The sequence below is a fragment of the Balearica regulorum genome, chromosome 12, assembly GCF_011004875.1.
Source record: "Balearica regulorum gibbericeps isolate bBalReg1 chromosome 12, bBalReg1.pri, whole genome shotgun sequence".
NCBI classification, from domain to species: domain Eukaryota; kingdom Metazoa; phylum Chordata; class Aves; order Gruiformes; family Gruidae; genus Balearica; species Balearica regulorum.
This window is the reverse complement of record NC_046195.1, coordinates 9,199,157-9,219,113: the sequence shown is the minus strand read 5'-3', so window position 1 is coordinate 9,219,113 and position 19,957 is coordinate 9,199,157. Positions and strand designations below refer to the sequence as shown.

Sequence of the window (19,957 nt, the reverse complement as noted above, 5' to 3'; positions counted from 1 at the left end):
AATTCAGTTCAACAAATGCTGACAAGGTTCAGATCAGGAATATCTAACTATTTTATAAGAAATCCTGGGATGAAGCATCATGATGGAAATCCTTTCCAAAATGTTCTGTTACAGATCAAAATTTTCGTCTGACACTGGATGGAAACAACTTTTCTTTAAACAACAGTTTCTCATCACATGAAAATTCTTCTTTGTTGTTTGTTTTTTAGGTTTTTTTTTTTAAAAAACAGTGCTAGACTAGTAAGAATGTCAAGAAACATTTACTGTGATTTCTCATGAGAGCTATAAAGGGAACAAAAGTTTTTTCACGGAATAATTCAAACACATAGATCTTATGGCACATTTCAAAGGCTGACATCAAAGCAATTTTATGTAGACTCTCTTTATATAGTAAATAGTTACATATAATATGCATGACAAAAATATGACAGTTTCAGTATTTAATATTTAATATCCAATCTAAACATAAGTATTCAAAAGGAAATATTTTTACACCATTTCAGTAGTCACTTAGCTCAGTAGTTTGTTGCAATAATCCTTACTGTTTTCAGCAACTGGATGGAACTGTAAGCACAAAACCTCCCATTGAAGTTAATGCATGACAAAGTTCCACTGCAACCCTCCGAAAAGCAGAGAGTTACATTAAAACAAACTCAGACACTGAAGTACACTAAAATGTATTGTGTCCTACAATAGAGTTTGATACTCTACTGGTCAGAAACGTGATGGTAACTTCAAAAGGCACTCTGAATTCAACTACAGTAACTCCAGTCCACCACCATTTTAGAATCTTGGTATTGTATAGTAGGAAAAACCCTATATTTATTCAATATAAATTGCTTTAATCTCTGACCTAGCCCCAGAACAGTCAAATTATATTGCACTTTTAAAATACTTTGTGTAGACTGTGATAAAAATCTAATATTAACATGTTGTGTTTGTTAAAGAATAATGCATTACTTTGTAAAATATTTAAAAACCATTTTTTAACACTTACTCATTTATTAATATAACCAGAGACTACATAAACTATTTTTTTTTTATTAGCTCCTATTCTAGAAACATTTTTGGTCCTTCAAAAAATTTGTTATGCTGCAGTTCATGTTCATAACGAGTATCAATGTTTGCCTGAAATTGCAGAAGTTAGAATATTTAAATAAATAAATACATAATTTCTAAAGAAGTAATAGCTTTGGAGTTTTGTAAACAAACTGCTATGGAAAAATCTGTAAAAAGACTCAATTTGGCATGTTATGACTTTAATTGGCAATACTTTAGAGTTATACAACCTCTGCCAGGGTAGAAAACAGTTTGGTAAGCACATTTTATAAATCAATCTGGAAAAAAGACCCAAAAAATACTGATTGTTCCTTCGGTTGTATGAATAAATAAAAATGATCAGAGAGTAACATGATCCACTGAAACAAAAAACTGACATTCATGTGACCTGGGGGCAGGGGGAGTGGGGGAGAGAGAAAAGCAACTCTATTCTTTTTAAAATACAACCTAAGGGAAATAAACAAGCCATAAATGAATATATGATAACCAAGATGTACAGGACACAAAGGTTGGCAGAATAAGATACGCATTTTAAATTTATAGAAATACTGATCTAGACAGAACTAGTATCTCAGCTGCATCTCACCAGAAGACAATCATCATTCTTTTTTTCAATCCAAATTTGAAGAAACATTCCAAATCTCTGTTTGGTAAAACAAATCTAGTGCAAAGCACTAGCTCCGATGAAATTTTGCTGACATCTAGGTTGCCCTGCATTCCTGTTTAAAGCACGAGTGGTAGCATAAAAGAAACATAACAGATGTACAGTTATGCCACTTACATATAAAAATATGTATATGCATTCAAATTATGTCAGGAGGTCTCATAGGCTGTGTTGGATATATTTTATATAGTACAGTTGTAGTTTACATGTTCAATTTCATGACATAGCCAAAGTGCTCTACATATGCACCCCTGTGCTTCTCTGTAGTTTTTTATTCCATATAGAATAGCATTCTTTTGGTTTTCATCACTAAAAACTGATGGTTTGAGAGAGCAATGAAAAGTTATTCACAGGCTTTTGTGGAAAACACAGGATTTGCTCTTCAAGATTGTTATTGATTGATGAAATAATTAAATATTTCTATTCAAAACCAAGAGCCATGTTGGTAAGCTTGCTGTTAGCAGAGACTAAGAGCTGTCACGGTATCTAACCTAAATACCTAGTATGTGTAGTTAATAGAGCCTTCAAAGAGCAATTGAAGATCCTTCAATTCAGAAGCCTACCTTTTCTTATTGCCCATAGAGAGAGATGTTTTTAAATTTGGTAATGAAAAGTCCTCTCCTTCCCTTCCCTCCAAAGTAGAGAATTAGAGGAATATCCAGTGCTACAGCAAATTAAACCTCTGTCCTATCACCAATAAACTGCGTAACTTGGAAGTAAAGTTCAATAGTTTGAGAGGAAAAAAACCAAAAATTAGTATCAAGAATTAATAGAGCTCATTAGGTAACTACACAATATGATTTGTCCATTAAGTTAAACAGTTAAGCTGCAACTGTACTATACTTTAGCATATACATTAAACTTAATTGTAACGGAGTTAACAGCCACATTTGCCTTTTTCTTGCTCCTCATTCAGTTGCTCTGTAGAGCTGTGCCCATTGGAGCGCACTACGCCTTCTGGGATCCAGGATTTATCCACACACCGCTCCATGCGCTTCATAATGAGGTCAAGCAGAGTTTCAATGGCTTTGCTTACATTATTCCCATTAGCTGCACTGGTTTCAAAATACGGTATTCTGCAGAAGACAAAATCCACAAACTTACATTACAGAGTTTACACTCATAGGAGAAAAAACAAAAACATGATTACTGCCGTGTACTTAGAAATCACACAAACACTGTTACTGCTACTCCATAGCAGAAAGACACTAAGTGGTCAGTGGTCTGAAATGCAAAATAAATGAATGAAATGGCTGACTGCAGGTAGGGCAGAAGGATAAGGACATCATGGAGTCCACAATTTACAGAGGCACCAGTCAGTATGAGTTCCCAAAGTTATGCTCCTGAGGTTTTTTTCAGCTCCACTCCCTGCAAGAGATGCAATTACTTTATAAGGCCTTGCGTGCATAAGTGTTCTTACTGATTTCTATCTACATCAGCGAGGGTGTCATTGCAAGAGAGGGAATGCTCATATGGAAGTTCCCCAGCAGACAAGGCAGTAAAGACTCCTAATGTGGTACTCTTATCTCTACAAAAGGAGACTGTTTCTTCTGTTGACACCTCAACTATAAACTCTCTTACATTAAATAAAAATAAGTACATCTCAGTGCTCAGACCACCTATGTCTTTGTTAACAAAAACTTCTGGGCATCTTGGTATTGAAAACACATTGCTAGTTTTCATTATTGTTATGGGTCAGGATGTTTCAATGGCAGGTCTGTAGGCTTTGACATTCTGTGCTCAGTGCCACAGGGTGGTGCTGGAGCAGCTTCACTAGTGTTACTCCCCAAGCGACTGATATAATCCTTCACAATTTTAAGTATTTCTTACTTAACTTGCCAGATTCAATGAGTGGTCAAAAATATTATCTTACTGTCTCAGTGTGCAGGTCTCCTGCAGTCCTTTTCAAAATAGATCACTTACCAGTACAAGGCCTTTCCACAGAAGAAAGATAGTCACTATCTCACACTTCTGTTACCAGAACACTGTTAGCTGCAGCAAGATTTATCTTGTTTCCCCTCAGGAGTAAGTGACTCCTAGCAGCTATCCTGTCTTATCTCTACAGGACAGAGAACTTTGTAACTGCCTACAGATTGGACATGATCTATAACTCTGACTTTTAACTCCCTATTCCTAAATTAAGTTGGCATTTTCAGCTGCAAAGATAAGCATTTCATAAATTATTTCCGGAAGTCACATGCAAAGAGATCTCTTTCAAATCTTTAAGAAATGGCCACATGCCATCTGCTGCTGTTTAAAAGTTTTTGCTCCTTCACAAGCAGCTAGTTCAAGTACCTTATGCACTTGCTGTCATCTGACATGGACTTCGAACAAGCATTTTCACAGGAGAAGGAAAAAGTAACAAGGTAATGTTGCACTAAACCCATTTGTCACTAGTAGACAGATTGCTTCTGCTTTGCCTCCAATGATTCTTCAAGGCCAAGGAAAGCTAATTTGTGACTATGTGATAGGAAACAGCATGGCACAGGAGGACTAGACCTGCAGATGCAAGGCAGTTAGCACAGAGGACCTAGTGTTCACACTATGCATGTTTTGTGGGCTTTGCTATGGACCAGCTCTAATCTATTTCTCTGGACTGTACGCAGATCAGTGGTTGGAGCACATCATCTAGTTTACTTTTCAACTGAGAATGAATCCAGTTCACATGCTAGAAATTTGCCCCACTATGTGAATCAAACCACAATAAATGGATCAGAAGATTTGCTTCGAAAGCACACTTCTGATCCACACTGAAATGCAAATGTAATCCAGAGATGAGACCCATGGAAGAGTTAAGAGGGGTATAAGAGTACTATTGGATTAAATAATATCTAATAGGAACAAAGATTTCACGTTGTTCCTTTAGGGACACATGACCTGTGCCTGTAGGGAAGGGGAAGGGCAAGGCTGACCTGTCTTCCTGCTGGTCTGACTTGGTTTTCAGATTCCCTGGGAGTCTCTGAGAGTGTAGAGGCCTGCAACAAAACACAGCTGACCTCTTTGAGGCTAAGTCACTAAGAATTCACCTCAGGTACAGTCCTAACAAAACTGCTTGAACAGCTGAGGAAAGATTGAATGGGGAGGGGGCAGAGAACTGGGGAATCATGGGCTGGGTCAGAACTGCTTTTCTGTGGGAACCCGGCACTCTGTAAGCAGACTCTCTGAACGCTGGTGAGCGGGTCCCAAGGCTCTCAAAGAAACTGAGGCCACATGTTTCCATGGCCACGCCAGACACAACAGCTACACTACAACAAACTTTTGTAAAACAACTCAGCTTGTAAATTAGGATATCGTTGCTTGGTATTATTTTTTATTTTCCCTAAAATCTGATGTGACACTCATCACATCACCAAATGCTCTTTTGGATTTTACTTTGAAGAGACCTGAGTTTTCTGTGCCCTATAGAAAGCCTCAGCACAGGCAAGAGCAAAGAATTAGACCCTCATCATTCACCTGCCTCTCCATCTAAATTCTATCTCTTTTCCAGAATGTTTGTGAAAATTTACTTTGTTTTCTGCCAAGGAAAGAAGATGATTAACCAATCTCCAGTGCAAGTTTACTGCAATACTAAATATGAATTTTTAGACAATGCAGAAAACCTTAATCCCTGACAGAAAAAAAAAGATACCATACCAGGCAGTTAAGCAGTCTAAAATGCTTATACTCACAATAACCTTTCAGTATACAGAAAATGCATTACAGAAAACGTTTCATTCTGCTTTAAACACAGCAATGACTGGAAGGAAGGAAGTTACCCATATTTTTCTGCAAGTTCCTTAGCCTCTTCTTCTTTCACCATTCTTTGGTCTTCCAGATCACTCTTGTTTCCACATAATACAATGTCAGGGTTTTCACAATATGCATGCATTTGTAGCTGACCTAACAGCAACAACATGAATAGGGGTCACAACTTACTGTCACACATAAAGCTCACTAAGAACACTAACACAGTTCAGGGGACACAAAGTCCTTTAAGAAAATGACTCTTTGAAAGACAGAAAACAAGTATGTTCTCTGTTATCTCACAGAACTTCTGCTATTGCACTGAGGAGCCAGAGAACGGGTGGACATCCACTATCATGTACCCAGTGAAAAAGCCAGGGAAGCAGAAGCCTGACAAAGTTAGCACGGTAACTGTGTATTTGTAGTTTAAGAAGCTGTCCTCACCAAGCATCTTCAGTGAGCTGCCAGGAAAGGATATATTTCCCTCTCCTGACAGATGATGCCATTTGGGAACTCCCTTCCCTAGATACGCCAGCCTAGTAACATTTGCCTTCCATTAAGGTTTGCTGACAAAGCTTCAGGCGAGTCAAAACAGAGTTTTGCATAGGCTTTCCACACACTTAAATTACTGAATATCACCAGAGCCTGAGATATGATGTTCTCTCAGCTTGCTTTTATATAGGTTAAGATTCAAGTTCAGCAGGCACAGCTGAATTTCAGGGAAGCACTAGAAGCTACCATTGTAATAGCACCTATTACAACTATGAATGCAACATTTACTTTCTTTTACTGAGAAAGCTATAAAACCCAGTATTTTCAGTTCTGTTTCCCAGTGAGACTCCATAGTTACATAGTCCCCTCCCGACCCATGCAAAGAAAGAAAGAGAAAAAATAAATGCCATACTTATCCAGTTTCTGACATTCAGAAAGCTTTGCTCATTTGTCAGATCAAAGAGTAAAAGAAATCCCATGGCATCTCTGAAGAAAGCCGTTGTCAGGCTACGAAACCTAGACCAGCAAAGTGAAATTAGTTGGCTCATCTGACAAGTTACTTTGAAAATATAATTGCATACAGTCATAAAACTGAGGTAATTTAAGACTGAATTAACTAGAATGAAATATTTATCATAATTGTTTTTCTGATTTAGAGACTGGATAACAAGAACTGCTAACATTATTATGGCCTACCCAAGGTCTAAGGAAGTCAAGGAGACATTTCATGTGAGCATGAGAGCTTTAGATAAAGTCTTCTACTATAAAGCATGACTTGATCAGGATTCAGAAATTAAAATAAGAATTAAATTCAAACTTTGAACAGAAATTTACCCCCTATACACATCAGTTCTTGATTTTAAGACTATCAACTACTAGGATGCTAGTCTTTTGATAGACAAATAGAAAAGCATCCTTTGAGGTGACTTCATCCACCTGACTTTCCCAAGACCTCAACATATTTACAGAAATTTAAGGAAAACGGAAAAAAGAAGACCTTTAAAAACATCTATATGTATCAGCCATGAAGAAATAAAGTGAAAGTTTCCAAAAGACAAAAAGCAACATTTACAGTTTTAATGTTCTGTAGTTGTAAAATACAGTTGCAATTTAATGGTTATTTATAGGAAACTTTCCCTCACTGTTAAAATTAAAGTAAGTGCACTTTCTCATCGAGTCATACAACTAAAACGTAATGATCAATAAAGAGAATTCATGTACTCGGTTCCATTTGCATCTAGCTTGATGACAACTGCCTTACTTGCTAGATGGGGGGCGTGGAACATACCTTTCCTGCCCTGCAGTATCCCAGAGCTGAAGATGTATCCTCTGTCCTCTGCCACCAATGCCATCTGGCCCATTGGGTCTATACACCTGTAAAAGGCAAATTTGCAAGACTGAGCGTTAGCAGTCCAGCCTCTACTGAACGCAAAATAACCGACATTTAAAGTCATTAAACGTAACAAAACTAGTGCTGCCAATGCAAAGATCCCAACTACAACTCAATCCCTCTGTTTTATAAGACAAAAGTAATATGGGTTGCATTTTAATTTTGCATCCAATTGAATATTTAAAAATAAAGGTAAAAGTGAAACTGGAAAAAACAGTATCCAATAGTCTATGGACTCAAAACAGATATTTAAAACAGCCATTACATTTCATTAGGCAAGCTTAATTTTAGTATTTTGATTTTCTATCTTTTGCTATTATCTTGTATCATGTTCAAATTAAAATGTAATTATAAGAAAGCAACAATTGTATCATGCAATCTGGCAATATATTTGTACCACTAACAGAACCTCATTAGCAAACAGAATATACTCATAAAGATAATTACATCTCTTCTTAGCTGCCAAAAGATTGCTGAAAAAAGAGCTGAGGGTAGATCTTATCATATCATAGCTTAAAAAGCAGAAATTGGATGATAATAAAAGCTGACGAGCTTACTCAGCATGAAAATACAAATAAGGCCAACTGTTAGCTTTGGAAAGATCAGATAAAAATAGATTTATTTATTGTTTAGAACACTTCATGTTAGGCCATCTTCTTTACCTTCAACTGCCATTGTACCTAAGCTTACCAGAGTTACAAACATGTATTTAGACACACATCCGTTTGCTGAATTTGTGGATTATATGATTCAAGTTGCGAAACCTAAATCTTATCCTGAGTTATCAAATATGCTGATCAAGTAAACCCACCACATTTACTATCCCACCAAAGGAATACTAATTTATTGAAGAGACCAGTTTTCAATTTCACAAAGATATTTACTCCTTCCACTACTATGCTGCATCTCATCCATCAAAAGTCAGTCTGCACAATGCTGATTACACCATCCAGATTTCTGGACACCTGGGAAATCATCAGACTACACTGAAAGGCATTTAATACTTCTACATAAGAATGAAAAAACCTTGTGCCAGCTCGGTTTCTCAGTGCAGTAAGGACCAGCATGCAATTTGTTATCATAATGCAGTACTCAGCTTCATATCAAAAGTACATTTGCCTAGTTTAATAACAATTCAGGCATTAAAAACCAACTACCTTATTTTTCACAGTTCTTCTCCGGTGGTGGTAACTGCTTAGGAAGCCAGATCAGCTCCATGTATCATGCTATCCCATTTCATTCACATGTTTTAAAACGGTTTTAAAATCGACATTGCAGTCTTTGTTCACTAGTCAGTTCACAAACAGCAAAAATATTTTTAGTAGACCCCAATCCTTCCTTATGCAGGGAATTCAACAATAAAAGTGCTAATCCAGGTACTATGTGCACAATTCATGGAGTAGATACACTCATCAACACTTGCTCAGCAGTAAGAAGTGGTTGCTTAGAATCAGCTCTTCTTACTTTAACTTTGGGGAAATGTGAGGGGACAACACACAACAATAACAAGAATAACCAGGTAAAATGAGATCATTTCCTTACCACAAGATTAAGTACACAGTAACTATTGACCACATACCTAAACATAAGGATCGGCAGGTTTAAAAAATAGATTCTAGCCATCAACAAGACAGATACCATTTTAAAGTAGCATACAGTTTGTGAAAACTCACCACTCTCTTTTCCCGAAAGTCAATACCCACAGTTGTGATAAATTTGGAATTGAATTTGCCATCCGTATATTGGTAAAGGAGGCTGGTCTTTCCTACTCCAGAATCACCGAGTGCTAGAAATTTTATGAGGTAATCATAGTCTCCATCAGACATAGTGAGAATTCAGGAGACACCTGAAAAAGCAAAATAAAAAGGATTAGTTAGTAAACTACTCTGCAAAATCATCTTTTGACAAATGTTTAAAATACAAATCATTATTTCAACTACAAACATCCAGCAGTAGGACTACTTCTGTACTTTTTTACACTGGTTTCACCTTCAACTCTCAATTATGCCAGTTATCAGTATCAAATTCAGCTGTGACTGAAAAAAATGCATAGTTAATTTCACCACATTCCTCTTAAGAGGAGGCTACACAATTTTAACTTCTTCAGGAAAGACTGAAAAATCAAGGTCAAAGTATTCGAGATATCTGAAATATGAACTGCAGAACCGTTTTTAATCTGCATGGTAGCTGGCAAAAGCTACTTAAACATACCAGCAATGCAATCCTGACCTCACATTCACTGTGATATTATTAACATATGAAAAAAAAAATTCCAGACTGCCCACTATATTTAAATAAAAATGACAATAATTTTCTATTAACAGCCATTTTTCAATCTTGAAAAAGTTTTTTCTTACCAGGAGGAAAAGTAACTAAGCAATATTTAATTGTTGTTGTTGCTTTTGTTAGGGTTTTTGTTTGTTTGTTTTGTTTAGAGGACCAATCTTCAAAGTTTTTCAAGTTTTTATCATGATGCTAGTTAATAATTTAAACTAAATCTTGATCATGAATTGCCATTAAACAAGACACACATTTTCCCGTGGCCCATACACATTTAAGAAATTTCTCGCTGCCCTTTTTGTGCCTTTGAAAAAATAACCATCTTAGATACAGCCTGATCAAAGTGCAGTAACAGCTAGAATGTATAAGAAAAATCACTGGCAAATTTCATGCATACTAGAAGGAATGATGTAAGTGCAATAGTACTTTCCTGTTGAGTAGTTACTGAGCCTCTCTTCCCCCAAAACAAACAGTAGAGAGCTGCCTTATGTTGTTTCACAGAAATGAACATGAAAAGATAAGCCTAAAATAACCATTCTCAGAGCAACATAAAACTGGCATTAAATTGCCTCTTCTGAAGGAGGGACATACATACCAAAAATACAAGATAGATGATGAAATAAATAAAAAAAAAAGAAGTAAAATCTGCTGTTTCAACTGTAAATAAGTATTTTTGGAACTATTTGCAGCTAGAACTAAAGAAAATTATTCATTTCAAGTCAAACACTGCAGTAGTTTGCATCAATGGCAAAACATCAATTCATTTCTTGAATACCAACTCACAGTTTGACTTTTGGAACAAACTCCATATCTCAAGTATATGGGCATCAATCACCACATTAAGCTAAAACTATCTTCAAAGCTTCAACTTTATGTTAGCACAGCTCTTGGTTACCAGCCAAGAACTGTGATTAGTGGACTCAGCCATGACTGGACTTACCACGATCAAACGCAGACAATGGTCAGATTTACACCCAGATACTCTCCAACTGAAGAGTCAGTGGAAAGCAGCTGATACTTTTTTGCCATTTCCAGTTTTGAAGTTTCCCTTTCGCCAGCCAAGGCACAGTTTACATTATGCCCCGGATGGCAGTAAAAACTTGCAGGAAACAGGTTTTAGGTGATAGAGTTCACACTGACTACCATGCCACAGCCAGCTAATCCACTTTCTGCTGGTGTGTTTTAATACAAAGTTTCACAATAGAGTAAAAGATTGAAACAAAAAAATCTCACAGTAATCGTTACTAGTGAGCTTTTCACATAAATACACCACAACCACAAGCCTGCATCCACCATGCAGGTCTGAAGGAGCAGCATATTCCAGGAAGAAAGTTGAACAGACAGCCACACACTGACGTAAGAACATTTTTAGAAGAAAGCCCTGATCCATTAGACACACTCATGCATACCAGCAAAAGGGGTTTTATTTTGTTTTTTAAATCCTTTCCCCTGTTGGGGAAGGAAAAAAAAAAAAAGTAAAATCAGATTGCCTACCTTGTAGTTCTACAAAAGGTCTTTTCATTGAAATGCACTAGAAGAAAGGGAAAAATATTTTAAAAAGCAAACAAGGAGGTTTTTACTAAAGAGTGCATTTGATTTAGACTTCCATCTCTTATATGGTGTTTCTTTTGCCCTCAGATATTCTCCAAAAGCAAAGGGCTGTATAAGCTCCCCCTCTACTCAAGTACATGTTCTCTCAGCTTCAATACCCCTAAATTAATTGTTGCTTAAAAAGGCTTAAATGCAAATGTTAGGGCCAGTATATTATACAGAGACAAGATACTTTCATATCTTTTACTATGCTATCCCCCTTGTACAGAAGTATTTGCCTTGTTGGTATTTTGTTAGCTAGCTATAGATATATAAAACATACTTTTAATAAAAGATACAAGTGATAGTGCCACCTAATCACTGCTAATTTGTGTTGCAAGAAAGCTAATTTAACTTGCACCCTGTGCAAGACCTTACAGAGGAAGAAAGGGCGCTACAGCTCTTACTTGGAGCTCTAAGAAACTGTTACGGTTCAGCTGTACCCTTCCACTGGACAGAGCTGGGTGAGAAGTTCTGGTTAAAACAGAAATGTCAAGGTTAGACTTTGGGGAAGTAAAACGTAAAGGTATTCCTAGTATCGTATCTGATTTGTAGAGTAACTGACCAAACACGGCACATCATTCAGACCACTTAAACCTCAATTCTCTATATGACTGCTAACAAATACAATTTACGAATGACTTGGTAGAAGACTAGGAGCCCTTCACAGAAAGGGCATAAAAACACCTTCTACAGGATTTGCTTGAAAAGGAAATTTTCTCCTTAGGCTTTTGAAATGCATACATCTTTCACTGCACCCCATAATGTCAATCTATTATTCAAATATCTCCAGGGAGTGGTTCTTGTGAAACTCTGCACAGTTAACCTATCCTTGGAGACATGCAAAGAGCTATTTTCATAGCAGTTTCAAGCCTTGTCCTCCTCCCTGTACAAATATTTAAAAAGTGATCTCCACCCTCTACTTCCGAGACCTGCAGTCCTAGTGCTCAGACACATCCAGCTCCACACAACAGAAATAAGAATATATTCACAAAAAACCATATTCATAGCAAAAACTACTGTAGAGTTTTTAAACATCATGGCCCTGTCACTAAAAACCCATCCCATTTTTCCTTCCAATTTTGCTTTTTTTAAAATTAGGCTTTACAACTTCATACCTTCCAGTCTTTCCTTCCACATTTCTATACCTCGTATATCAGGAGAGTGGGAGGCAGAAAAAGAAGAATCAGAGAAAATTGATGATACAATTAGAATTCATCAGGTCACAAAAGAATAAAAATATCTAAATTCATTTTAGAATGAACGTTCCCAAATCTTGCTTCTAAGAGTAAGAACTCTGGCTGAAAAAATTCACTGATGGACAGTTTTAGGCTCCACATGAAGCCCTCCAGGGTTTTGCCTTGAATCCCATTCAGCTCTGACTTTGCCTAGCATGCAGATGGACAGGGGCTACGAACAAGTGCTGGGAAAACTCCACTGGCCTTTTCGATTGCTGCCGGGACCCCTGCAGCCATCACTTAAGCTGCACCTGTACAGCTGCCGTTCTGGAGCCTCCACATATGCACATGTCCAGATTGTGGCTTGCCAAGAAGGAATGCTCTGCAAAGCAAGTGCTGCTCTTGTTCAGTGGATTTCCTAGTCCAAGGTATTTTCACATTAACAGGCATCAATGTTAACAGGCTCGTATTTTTGCCTCCAGGACACAAATATCACAAGCCTATTGTGTGATAAAACATTCAAGACTATGGCAGTGTTGTTCCTGAATAAATTAAGGAAATTGGTTTGGCATGCACGAATTCCCCTATGCATACAGGGACAGGGAATATGCTTTCTGAACAAATTAGCCTTGCACAAAACATGCAACTCCTTTGCTGGTACATAGGTCATGGAGGGAAGAAGAAAGAAGGCACAAAGAGATGAATAAATGAAAACACAAGCCAAAAAAAAAAAAAAGGCATTGAGATGCAAATAAAAATGTGTACACACACACACGCACAGAGTGTAAAAAAATCTGAACATGCTCTTAATCAGACAGTCCTCAAGCACATCAATTTAAAGTAAAGTATACCACTTACCCCAAACTCTGCTAAAGGAATAGTTAGGGCACACTGGAGATAGTACTTCCAGTAGGAGTATTTTTCTAGCACCACCTCTTTAGCACACAGACAAGAGGCTTACGTGTCATTTGTTTGCGTTCATGTTGATGGGTGTTGATGGGTGCTCAGAGATAAAGAGGTGTGCCTCATGTCTCCATGTCTAAGGAGGGTGCCGCCTGACAGCATGGCTGGAAAGCAATTACACAGTTCACATGTCCCATTTATTCCTAGAGGCAAACAGCATTTCAGAAGAGATTTGTGCACAACCTACCTATGAGCAGATGTAAAGTATCTGCTAAATCACCCACACACCTTAATGCAATTGCATTGTTCTTGATAGATTTTTGTATGAAAACACTTCTTAATGACGGAGTATGTGGATCACAGCTGTTCAGTTCTGTTCATAGCTTTACATCCTTCTCTCTCGGGTGCGAGGAGGATACAGCAGTCTCTAATGCAAACTGCTGTTTTCTTTCTCTCTCTCTTGCACAGACTCGAGGGCACCGCACTGCCTCATGGGTACCACGGTAAAAGCCATATTTACCATAGATTTCTGAAGAAGAGAAAAATTATTCTTTGGCAAAGACTGGAACATAAGGTATATCTGACATGACTTCAGACCACACCTGCAACACCACCCCATTTCACAGAGAGGCAATACATATTTAACAGAGGAAACTTTAGGGGGGTGGGGGGCTCCTCCCCACACTACACCACCTAGCTAGCTGTCCCAAGAGCAAAAAAAAGTCACTATTCTGTATGAAACCGCTCAAGTAAAACCACTTGTTTGACTCAAACCACTCTTCTCCCTCATATCAAATAAAATGACTCTCTGTACAATTCAGACATCACTCCAGCATCCCAGATCTGGAGTGTAGCCAGCCATAAAGCCAGTGACTAACACTGTAGGATATACCACACAACTATAAAGAGACATACTCATATGAATTTGCCAAAACACAGATATTAGACTAATAATTAATTCATATTTTAAGATACCAAAGGATTTTATCACATTATCCTTTTGGAGATGGACAGCAGACACTCAAGGGTTACAGTTAACTTTTAACAGTGTCCACCTTTTGCAAGTGTCGCTCAGCTTTCAGGCAGATCTTACAGACAGATGAGTTTTGTCTTGGCCTTGCCACCTTTGCTCAGGAGAACCAGGTCCCACTGGAATAGTGGGACATTCACTAGGCTGCATCCTAGAGGTAGGAGCCAAACAGCAGTGAAGTCTGCTTATTCCCCCTGCGAGGGAGATCCAGCCTTCAATGGACGGAGGGAGTGCAGTGAAGGGTTACATCCCTTGGCATCTGTCACAGCAACAGCAGAGTGCAATAGGTGAAAAAGTTGGCGTCTGCTAAAGAAGGTTCCACTGTATTTGTATATAATAGAGCCATATTTGTAAATATACCATGAAAAAGTCAATGCTATTTAAAGTTCAAAAATGGTTTGCAAATGAAGGTTTCCCCAAATACAGCTTGATTCTTAAAAAGCAGTTGAGGCTGCATGCTTATGATTGCTTATGATTAAAGAGTTGACATGGGCATTGGGGGAAGAAGAGTCCAAATCCCACACAGATAAAAAAGGAAAATACTGCAGGTCTCTCGATGGACAGCGTGTGAATACTAGTACATGGTAATAATGCATTTGTACAGGTTTGATCATTCTGCAAGTGCGGGTAAATTCATAATAAAAAGGCTGCTCAACCAGGCACTACACAGACTTAAACAACTTCAATAGCTGTTTTACACATCACCTGATCTGTTACAGCAGAAGCACTAAGTGATCTGGACCTCAAAGGAATACGTTCACTAATCCTGTCGTACCAGCACTCCCATCACACTACAGCAAAGCAATAACCACATTCTTGCCTAGTGTGGGTGAAGCGTAGTGAACAGCCTCACCCTGCTCTAAGGCTTCAGTAGCTCCGTAACGCTTGCAAAACTGGTCACCGTCAGACACTGGCCAGCTCTGTCGAAACAAGGGACAGAGAGTTAAACAATGTTCCTACTTAGTCAACACTTTATTAGAAGTGCCTTTGGCTGAAAGCTGCCAGATATGTACAAATATAATATAAACAAATGTTGACAACAATTTTTTATAAACTCAAGTAACTGCTACGCTGGGGAAGAGAGTTAATAAATATGCACTTTACTGAAATATTGTAAGCTGCACTATTTTTTCCTTAGGAAAATATATGACCTGGCTTGCTTTAATTTTGGCCAAAATGACACTTTCTGCAACTTCTGGGACTTTTCTGTAGCATAAATAACAAGAAGGAAAATATGCCTTCCTTTCACAAATGAGGGGAAGGCATTCAGCTGCTCCGAGCATTTATCTTCTGGTTACGCTCAACTGCTTTACTTGACATGTTACCGTTATCACCTTTTTAGTTACCATTATCACCTTTATAGTCCCTATAGAGGAACTCTAAGGAATTGGAGGATCTAAGTCATTTTAAGGCTGCTCAGGATACATATAGGAGTCTACAAAAATACATGCAAAAAAATAGGCTGTGAGGCTTTAGCTTCCAAATGCTGATGTCTCTTCCATCTCAGCTGCAGGTGCTCTATGACATTTTGTCAGCTGTCAGCATTGCTAGAACTGCAGAATTTTGCAGAGCAAGAATTGACAGGCACACAAAGCACTCTGAGAAGGAGCTGTAATGGGAGATGCCAAGCATAAAATCGTGGTCTTACCCAGAAAGGGGGCACAAAGGGGTAAGTGAAGCAACAGGTCTGCAGATGTGGTGAGAACCTTGCACAACAGGCCAGGCAAGGGAACAGCAGCTTCTGGATTTTGTTTCCAGAAAACCAGGGGAAACTGGGAATGGAGAAGCCAGGAAAGGAAACAACAGTTAGTTTTGCAACTACATCTGCATTTCAGCATAACCAAACCAATGAAAAGGAGGTTGAATTTCAAAGAATGGCTCAGTTACGTAAAGGAATGAAAGGCTGCATGGAATTGAAAAAAAAAAAGGAAAATAAACCCAGGAATGTTGCAGGTGATACTCCAACGTCACCCACACGGAAGGATCTCTGTGTAGTTTCAACTTCTCTGCAAAAAGCACAGTACCATCTTTATTCCCTCATCAGTGTTTAACATTTTCATGCTTCAGGGTAAGAAAATACTGTAGATAGATAAAGATTTGCAACAGTATTTGATGAAAACAGTTGAACTCTCTCAGAGGACCTGTCCCCCTCCTGGTACTGAGATCTTTTGCCTCCCAAATTACCTCTTTGAACTCTCATCAGAAGTTGCTTTCAAGTTGTAGCACTGAAGCAAACATCTGTACCATGTGAATAAACTCCAGAGTGAATTGGGAAAAATGAAGCAAAAAAAAATATTTTTTTTTTAAATACAGTTCCCTGTATTTCACAACAACTGTCCCTCTAATAAATACATTAAGCCATGATGCCTTACAAGTTAACGTGCCAGGCTTTTTTGCTAACTTATAAACAGGAAATTCAGAGCGATGCCCAGCATCCTCCCTTGATGTGACAATTCTGACTGCTTTGAGATCCAGCTTATAGCTCATCCACAGCCTAACCTTAGCATTTGTAACACATCACTATGCTGTACCTGCTCTTGACAGTATCAAGGAATTGTGAACGACAGTCTTACATAGATTTACAGTTTCCAACTCTTTCAGTCAAGACAAGACCCACCAGGATTTCATCCACACAGCTGGAGGGTATTCACAGAAGGAGGGAAATATCCAGAAGTTTGCCACCCACTCATTCAGCAATACTTCCAACTCCAGAAAGGTAAGGAAAAAGAGTATTGCACAGTATTTCATATGTGCAGTTAGAATATGAATGAAGCGACATCTCAGGGAAAACATGTGCATGTACTCATGCTAAAGAAAGTATTATATTTTATGCTCTGCCTATGTGGGTGATTCAGTAGGCTGCAATACACCTTAGTCAGGCCAGGTTCTTTGTTTAAGCCCATTAAAGCACGCACTGTAAACAACCAGAGGAAAATAATTTGCAGCTTCTTTAAAAAAAAAAAAATATATATATATATTTCTCCTTCAGGGCAGGAAAGTTCTTAGCTTCCTTCCACCTTGTTTTGTAGGACAGATATCTGGAATACAGATAATGATTCTCCAAAAGGTCACGCTGCCAAGCTTATGAAGGATACAAGATACATGCTGCATTAGAGGGAAATAAACTGGCAAAACCAAATTATCATGATTAGTCAATTACAAGTCTATGGAGAAGGTCAGGCAACAGACAACTTGAAGATATCTCCTAGTCACTGTTAGATAAAAGGGAAACCCACACAAATATGATAGAAATGGGACTATAAAACTGCATCATTCATCTAACATGATGCGGGTAAACGTACAAAGGGATGAGGCAAGAAAGAATTTCAGTGCAGAACTTAATCCAGCTTTTCGTCCTTTGGATTGGGAAATATTTGCTTCTCTTGTTTTTTATAGGAGGTAAACTCTGTTCCTTGCTAACTCTGCTTTTTGATTGGAAGATGCAACAAAAATTACTTCTTTTTTTTTGCAGCTGCTACTATTCTTTAGCATTATTACTTTTCTATACTATTGTGATCTGTCCTTATGTTTGGTGCAAGTTACTTGATTTAGTTCAACAACAAATAACACCGTATATAGCATTTCCTACATTTTGTTCTGGCTATTTATTCCTCGGTTAATAGTTAATAAATAAATAAATAAAAATTAATTAAAAAATAAATAAAAGTTAAAAGTTTTCTCATTACTTAGATAACATTGAAATATCCAAAGATTTTTAAGTGCATCAGAAGTTAGTCTGTCTACACCTGCCAAATGAAAACAGCTAACCACAAGGCATTGTGGCCTTTCGGAGCAAGACTGATGTGTCAGATCACACTTCCAGCCAGCACTGAAAATATTGTATTCCCCAGAAAACTTACTGGTTATCAAAGTTATTGACTGAAGGACTAATCAATATCCATTTCTAATTAACTGCAAAATCTCTATTATCTATTAATATCAAGCATGACATTAGGAATAATAAGTTGTTATTTGTGGAAATACTTAATTAGAAGGGTTTCTTAAATGGATCTAGCAAAACGGCAAAATAAGTTTATAGTTATCTGTGGGAAAGCAAGCAAAACTGTCAGTTGAGAAAAACTCTGTCCAGTAACTAGAAAAGGTTATTCCTTCTACTTCTTAATCTCAAATCCAATGTGATAGGACTCGAAACACAAGGGACAAAGATGCTAAGCAGGGAAGTGGTGCACATGGATGGAGATGGAAGGATGTATCTAGATCGGTAACATTGCTCACAGCTAGCATTCACCTCTCCTAAAACTTTAAAAATCCTAAAACCTTGACAGAAGCACCTTTGCAGGTGCTGAGTTCACTGCATCTAGTCCAGATCATGCTGGCAACCACTGCAATGTAGAGACAGTCAGAGCACTACAGGCTGGCAGCATGACACTTCAAAGACATTGAGAGATGGGTCAGTTGTAAATAATTTGCCCTTAAGAGGTCTCAAAAAGGAACTGAGCCTTTGATTTCAGAGTCTGTAATAGCTCCTATTTTCAGCCAGTACTGGACAAGAGTTTTTAGTAAACATGTCTGGAAATAGTAAGCATATGTGATGCTTCCATGTTTCATAAATGCTATGAAAAGGTTAGAAATAACTTCCTGAGAATACTCTGGGCATAATTTCACTTATCCATTACATAATAAAACACCACTTCTGCCTGAAATAGAGCCAGGTGGTATTCAATAGGCCATGACCCGTTCTCTTCAGGAAGTTACTAACGTGCGACAGCAAAGCAGAAATCTTGATCTATGACAGCAAGACACAGTCATTTTGGAGCACACTTGTGGCTCAGAAGTATCACTCTTAAACTCTTCTAACAAAGCAGACCTAAACTGACAGGGTGGGGTTTTTTCCACAAGAACTGAAATTATTTTTCATACTTTCAACAAGTCACCAAATCTTCTACTTGAACAGCTCCAGAACTGCAGCATGTACTAACTCTGTCCAAGCTTTCTATTGAGGCTCTGCAGTCTGCCAAGATATTCAGACAGTGCTTTGGCAAAATGTTTGCTTCAATTCGTATCCTAGCACAGCTTCTTTTCTAGAGCTTCAGGGAAGGAATAATTCAAAAGAAGCACCGATCAAGCAGGCTGAACTGCACAACACAAAGCTTCCATTCAAAAAACCTGCTGTTTTTCAACCTGAGTTGCCAACACTATTTATCTTACTGCTCTGATCAGAATCCTGTATTACAGCATGAATAATAGTTAAATCTTGATATACAGCAAAGACTGCTCAGATAAACGGCACAGCAAACTAGAATTTCTTACGCTAATTCTTGTCATGGAGGTATGTATAAGCCCTGCAAGGAAAGAAAAAAAATAAAAATTAAAAAAAAAAAAAATCACAAGTCTAATGCCATGGTTTGCCTATACGATTCATTTTTGTCATACCTGGATTGAGGGAGGGCCCCAAGATGGCTGTAGAGTAACACCTCTGGCTGAAACCTGGCAGCTGTTGCCAGCTTTTCATGCTGTAGATGCCTTCCTGCAGAATTCTTTCTTAACATTTCATGCAGACATATAGTGTCCTCAAGTTTCACTTTAACTGACCTACAATAACAAGCAATTGCCTACCTCTCCCCCCAGAAGTCTTCCACTAAAATTATTATTCAGAATGTTTCTGCTATAGCAAATAAATGGCTTAG

The 19,957-nt window shown here is 38.0% G+C and overlaps 1 protein-coding gene across 10 annotated transcripts in view; it reads right to left on the bottom strand.

Moving 5' to 3' along the window:
* Nucleotides 1-248: 248 nt before the first annotated feature.
* RAB27A (RAB27A, member RAS oncogene family) overlaps nt 249-19,957 on the bottom strand; it is a 36,256-nt gene continuing 16,547 nt past the window's right edge. For 2 of the 10 annotated variants that reach the window (XM_075764108.1, XM_075764107.1), the window contains exons 3-7: nt 9,002-9,174; nt 7,227-7,312; nt 6,351-6,454; nt 5,479-5,602; nt 249-2,799 (exon numbers count right to left, since the gene is read on the bottom strand). In XM_075764108.1, coding sequence (XP_075620223.1) covers nt 2,601-2,799; nt 5,479-5,602; nt 6,351-6,454; nt 7,227-7,312; nt 9,002-9,154 — 666 coding nt within the window. In that variant the 5' untranslated portion in view covers nt 9,155-9,174 and the 3' untranslated portion in view covers nt 249-2,600. Of the gene's footprint in view, nt 2,800-5,478; nt 5,603-6,350; nt 6,455-7,226; nt 7,313-9,001; nt 9,175-11,102; nt 11,140-11,605; nt 13,809-15,162; nt 15,230-15,957; nt 16,082-19,957 lie in introns of all 10 variants that reach the window. The other 8 variants (XM_075764104.1, XM_075764098.1, XM_075764103.1 and 5 more) reach the window with 8 other exon arrangements.